Below are 6,141 nucleotides of genomic sequence, written 5' to 3'. Positions count from 1 at the left end.
TGTTCGGAATAGCATACTAACATACTACTCATACTATTTCTGCGGTATATATTTTGTAATGTGCTATTTAATAAGTTAATCATTTATTACATGTAATAGTGCTATAATAATATATGTAATGTGCTCGATTAGACCTTCCTTTCCAGTGTGAAGGTTGGCGAATAAACCAGAATTACAGTTTTGATTTTTAACATCTCTTTTATGACTCATTATGTGATGAAACTGCCAAATGTTAAGATATTTTTTAACACAAAATTGAATTAAAAATGTGAAATAATTGTTTTTATTTCAGATATGTTAACTCGATGCCACTGAGATGCAACGTCACAAGGTCATATGAAAACAATGTAGCATACAATTTTTTTTAAATAGTAGACAGTATACAGTGTATACTGTGCAGTTTTTAAGTAGTAAACTAGTATTCCACTCCGAAAATAGCCAGTTTCATTCACTTCCTTCTAAAGTTCCACTTCTGCAAGACTTCCTCATGGAAGACAAAAGCTTCAGTCTCTCTGAATGAGGAAATGTAAAGACAGCATGTTCTTAGTTATTGTTTGCCGCATTTCTCCGATATTGCTGACAGCGGTTTGGGAGTTTTCTTTGTAGATATGTCAAGATATACAGAGAGCAGTGCAGTATGGAAGCATGTTGCAGAAGGCATGCAGGTGTTGTAATATACTGGAGTGCAGAGAAGCGATGGCACACCGTCAATGTTCTGTCTTTTCCCCCTTGCTTTCTTTGTCTTTACCATCTGCACATGTTCTGGTCACCTCTCACGCACGTGACTCTTTCTTGGATTGAGGCTTGTTTCCCAGCAGAGCATCTATCTCACTTACAGTCTGAGGTGTCATTTGAGAGAGAATCTAATGAAAATAAATGGAAGGAAAGGAAAATAATGTTAATTAAAAGTGTGCTTTTGTGTGTGTAGAGGAGCTGATTAGTACTTCCACCAGTAGACACATGTCTCCACTCCATGGAGGACACAGTTTTTTATTAATAAGCTGTTCCTCATTTTCTCTCAGAATGTACAATGATTGAAACCAGAGGCTGCGTTAACAAGAAATGTTTCGCTATTTAGAGAATGTTTTAAACATTAATGGATAATTCCAACATGTTTTCCTTTAGACAGATATATAAAAAAAGAAACAAGAATGAAAACTATTTTGGATGCATGAAATAGAATAAGCACATAACTTTTCATTTTATCAATCATTACATGTCTCCACTACGTGTGTGTGTGTGTGTGTGTGTGTGTGTGTGTGTGTGTGTGTGTGTGCAAGAGAGTGCGGTCTCATCCAAGACAAAGAAAAAGGCACATTTTTAATGCAAAAATAATGCAAAAGTAACTGATGGATAGAAATGCATCCCCTGCCATGTGGCGGCATTTTGCACGTCATTAAGGTATGTGGTTTAAAGTGCTTTTTGCAGTTTTGCAGTGTGTGGTTATGATGTTGCAGAAACTCCATGATTTGTTTTAAGAAATGCACGTGGCCATGTGACAGCAGTAGGGTTTGATGCGTTTCATCCTCATGCAGATTGCATTTTGTTATTAAACTTTTTAAAACTTTCAGACAAGAATTTGTCAAGCCAACAAAGTCTGTCCTGACAAACGTTTCCTATCTTTTTATGTTGTTATTTTTATGTTTGTAATATTTTGACCGTACCACATTGAGATGAGGATGCTGATATGCTACAATGGCTAGACAACAAGATCGCAAGATTCTGAGACACCGATTCATTTTGTGATGCATTGGATTGGCTGGCACTGCAACCATGTGCTATTTATAACATTATAAAATGAATTTATTTATTAATCAATCTTTTACCACATCAAAGCATATGAGGTCCCCCTCCCTGTGAACTCCGACGCCCCCCTTAGCGGGGTGAGGACCTCAGGTTGGGAACCACTGATCTAATCTCAGTTGCGCTTGTTCTACCCTGTTGTTGAAAAGATCAGAATTGCTGGTCACTAGCATATGTCGTGTTTTGGATGCTGGCACATGGTATGGGATGCTGGTTTGCGTATTAACTAGCTTAACCAGCAAATCTTCCTTGGTTAACCAGTTTTACCAGAAAGACTGTGCTGGTTAACCAGTATTTTTTTTTTTTTTTTTTTTTTTTTGCTGGTACACCATGGCATTGGTCCACCAGCTAAACCAACACCAAACCAAACACATTTTAGCGATATACAGCACATGGCAAGGGAAATTCCTGTCCACAAACTGCAATGCAGTGTAGTTGTGTGTCCTTAGTTTTGTATTTTAAACCGTAGGTGCCAAATTGGAATTCCGAAAACTTGCAGATGAAGTAAACTAGAAGCGTTTTGCATTTACAAAGCACACTATAATCAAATCATGTTGGCACTGCAGAAATCTGTGATGGTCTGAGTTCATTTTGTGTGTTCACATAAAGAGGTAAAATTCTCTAAACTAATAAAGTCTGGCAGAAACTACACTATATGGCCACAAGTTTTTTGACAGCTCCTTTTAATTAACATGTTTGGATTTTCCATATTATTCCAGTGATGACAAATCTTTATGCTACAGCATACAGTGGTATGTGCTTCCGACTTTGTGGAAACAGTTTGGGGAGAGCAGCTATACTCCAACATTAAGTGGAAAGCCTTTTCAGAAGAGTGGTAGATATTATAGCAGCAAAAAGTGGGATTAATTTTAAAGGGATACTTCACCCAAAAATGAAAATTCTCTCAACATTTACTCACCCTTATGCCATCTAAGATGTGTTTGACTTTCTTTCTTCTGCTGAACAAAAACGAAGATTTTTAGAAGAATGTCTCAGCTCTGTAGGTCCATACAATGCAAGTGAACGGTGATCAGGCCTTTGAAGCTCTAAAAAGGAGATAAAGGCAGCATAAAAGACCTACAGAGCTGAGATATTCTTCTAAAAATCTTCGTTTGTGTTCTGCAGAAAAAAGCACATCATACACATCTTAGATGGCATGAGGGTGAGTAAATGTTGAGAGAATTTTCATTTTGGGGTGAACTATCCCTTTCATGGTTTTGAAATGAAATGTTCATGTGTCCACAAACTTTTGGCCATATCCACCATATTTTAGGGATGCGACCCTTTACGGTATGATCCAATTCCAGCTATTTTAGCGATATAAAAATACTAAATGACTAAATGATGCTGCTTCATTACACACTGTTGCACAGGCAGACGACTGTGTGAACTACACTATATTGCCAAAAGTATTCGCTCATCTGCCTTTAGACGCATATGAACTTAAGTGACATCCAATTCTTAATCCATAGGGTTTAATATGACGTCGGCCCACCCTTTGCAGCTATAACAGCTTCAACTCTTCTGGGAAGGCTTTCCACAAGGTTTAGGAGTGTGTTTATGGGAATTTTTGACCATTCTTCCAGAAGCGCATTTGTGAGGTCAGACACTGATGTTGGACGAGAAGGCCTGGCTCGCAGTCTTCGCTCTAATTCATCCCAAAGGTGCTCTATCGGGTTGAGGTCAGGACTCTGTGCAGGCCAGTCAAGTTCTTTCACACCAAACTCGCTCATCCATGTCTTTATGGACCTTGCTTTGTGCACTGGTGCGCAGTCATGTTGGAACAGGAAGGGGCCATCCCCAAACTGTTCCCACAAAGTTGGGAGCATGGAATTGTCCAAAATCTCTTGGTATGCTGAAGTATTCAGAGTTCCTTTCACTGGAACTAAGGGGCCAAGCCCAGCTCCTGAAAAACAACCCCACACCATAATCCCCCCTCCACCAAACTTCACAGTTGGCACAATGCAGTCAGACAAGTACCGTTCTCCTGGCAACCGCCAAACCCAGACTCATCCATCAGATTGCCAGATGGAGAAGCGTGATTCGTCACTCCAGAGAACGCGTCTCCACTGCTCTAGAGTCCAGTGGCTGCGTGCTTTACACCACTGCATCCGATGCTTTGCATTGCACTTGGTGATGTATGGCTTGGATGCAGCTGCTCGGCCATGGAAACCCATTCCATGAAGCTCTCTACGCACTGTTCTTGAGCTAATCTGAAGGCCACATGAACTTTGGAGGTCTGTAGCGATTGACTCTGCAGAAAGTTGGCGACCTCTGCGCACTATGCGTCTCAGCATCCGCTGACCCCGCTCTGTCATTTTACGTGGCCTACCACTTCGTGGCTGAGTTGCTGTCATTCCCAATCGCTTCCACTTTGTTATAATACCACTGACAGTTGACTGTGGAATATTTAGTAGCGAGGAAATTTCATGACTGGACTTGTTGCACAGGTGGCATCCTATCACCGTACCATGCTGGAATTCACTGAGCTCCTGAGAGCGGCCCATTCTTTCACAAATGTTTGTAGAAGCAGTCTGCATGCCTAGGTGCTTCATTTTATACACCTGTGGCCATGGAAGTGATTGGAACACCTGAATTCAATTATTTGGATGGGTGAGCGAATACTTTTGGCAATATAGTGTATCTATGAATGAGAGATCCGGCGCTGAAATGCACAGTCCTCAGCTCTGTCTGCCATGGCTTCAACAAACTATACGCAGCCAGGAGAGAGAGAAAGAGAAAGAACGCTGAAAGCAGCTAGAAAAAAAAAGCAGCTCAACTTAGCGTTATTATAATTATCAGAGAAAATTCTCTCTTTCTTTACAGCGAATCTCGCATTTATCATGGCTTATGAAATATTGCCTATTATTGGAAATAAATAAATAAAGGTATCACTGGAGGTTATGCAGGTACATATGAATGGAGGTTTACATGGAGACTGCAATACTGCATCACCACGCTGTCAGTAAAGTAACGATTTTATGATCATCTCTTTAACACAACACACAGCAACAAGTAAATTATCTACTTTCTCTTTTACTATAAATATGATAGTTTATAAGCCCACACCACTAAATATGGTATTATTATCCTTCGAGTTATTTACATTGTGGCTAATGATAACAGAACTTTGTAGCACTTGCCAGAAATGCAACTGCTTACTTACTTTCACGTCGTAAAATAAGGTGGATAGTGTATCATTTTAAATGCATAAATCAGCTACATTATATTATTATCAGCTAGGTTATTTTTATCAACTCTTAAAAATACACTAGCATATTCAAAGCATATTCAAAGGCTTCCAAGATAATAGACATGAATTAACATTGTTTTTTTTTAACAGTGTTGGACTTGCCAGAAACAAAGACTGCAGATGCTGCATGATGTTGAGTGTTTCTCATACATAAGGGAACCACTGATCTGCAGACTAGTTTTCTTTTCTTGACAACAATTCTACTAGTAAAAAAGTGTGAGTGTGTATGTGTGTGTGTGTGTGTTACCCGAAGGGCTCCAAGGTTCTCTAGAAGCTGGTCTGTATTGGAGACACCAAGAAGTACAGAACTTACTCCTTCACTACGTAAGCACCATGCTGAGTGAGAGAATTTACATTACATTTATATAAGTCAGCTGTTTATATTAATAAATCATATTTATTTATTATTTAAAGAGGTCATATCCTGAAAAATGAGTTTCCTTGAATAAAAAAAGTTTGATTTACAATGTACACTTTGAAAAGATAGTTCACACAAATATGAAAATTCAGTCATTATTTACTCACCCTTATGTTTTAAATGAGTATGAATGTCTTTCTTCTGTGGAAAACAAAAGGAGATGTTAGGCAGAATGACAACCCCAGCCACTATTCACTTTCATTGGATGGAAAAAATACTGAATGAAAGTGAACGGTGACTGAGACTAACATACTTCCTAACGTCATCTTTTGTGTTCCACGGAAGACAAAATGTCACACTGGTTTGAAACAACATGCGGGTAAGTAAATTATGAAAGAATTTTATTTTTGGGTGAACTATCCCTTTAACTCCAGCGTTCAGAACTTCCTTCCTAGTCCAAAAACACTGTTTAATGAAACCAACCTACAAAAACAATATTACAATAAAAAATTCCTGATTGTCTTACTTAAAGACACTCACCAATGGCAAGTTGAGAAGCGGTGCAGCCCAGCCTGTTTGCCACCAGGTGGAGCTCTTTGATTTTAGCGAGCTGTCTGCGGCCCTCTTCACTGTACACTCGCTCCTTCAGCCACTGATAACCCTGATAAACACATTCACATAATACATATGGCAACTACAGATGAAGAGAACGTCTATGACTATGTAC

General features: G+C 39.1%; 1 protein-coding gene across 1 annotated transcript in view; it reads right to left on the bottom strand.

Moving 5' to 3' along the window:
* Positions 1-221: 221 nt before the first annotated feature.
* The window catches only part of LOC127426215 (voltage-gated potassium channel subunit beta-3-like), a 57,611-nt gene continuing 51,691 nt past the window's right edge, over positions 222-6,141 (bottom strand). Inside the window, exons 12-14 of the mRNA XM_051672882.1 lie at positions 5,955-6,075; positions 5,304-5,392; positions 222-863 (exon numbers count right to left, since the gene is read on the bottom strand). Of these exons, the coding sequence (XP_051528842.1) occupies positions 774-863; positions 5,304-5,392; positions 5,955-6,075 (300 nt within the window). The 3' untranslated portion in view covers positions 222-773. The remainder of the gene's footprint in view (positions 864-5,303; positions 5,393-5,954; positions 6,076-6,141) is intronic.

This window comes from Myxocyprinus asiaticus, chromosome 3 (genome assembly GCF_019703515.2).
Source record: "Myxocyprinus asiaticus isolate MX2 ecotype Aquarium Trade chromosome 3, UBuf_Myxa_2, whole genome shotgun sequence".
NCBI classification, from domain to species: domain Eukaryota; kingdom Metazoa; phylum Chordata; class Actinopteri; order Cypriniformes; family Catostomidae; genus Myxocyprinus; species Myxocyprinus asiaticus.
The sequence above is the reverse complement of the archived record's forward strand: the minus strand, read 5'-3'. Positions and strand labels throughout refer to the sequence as shown.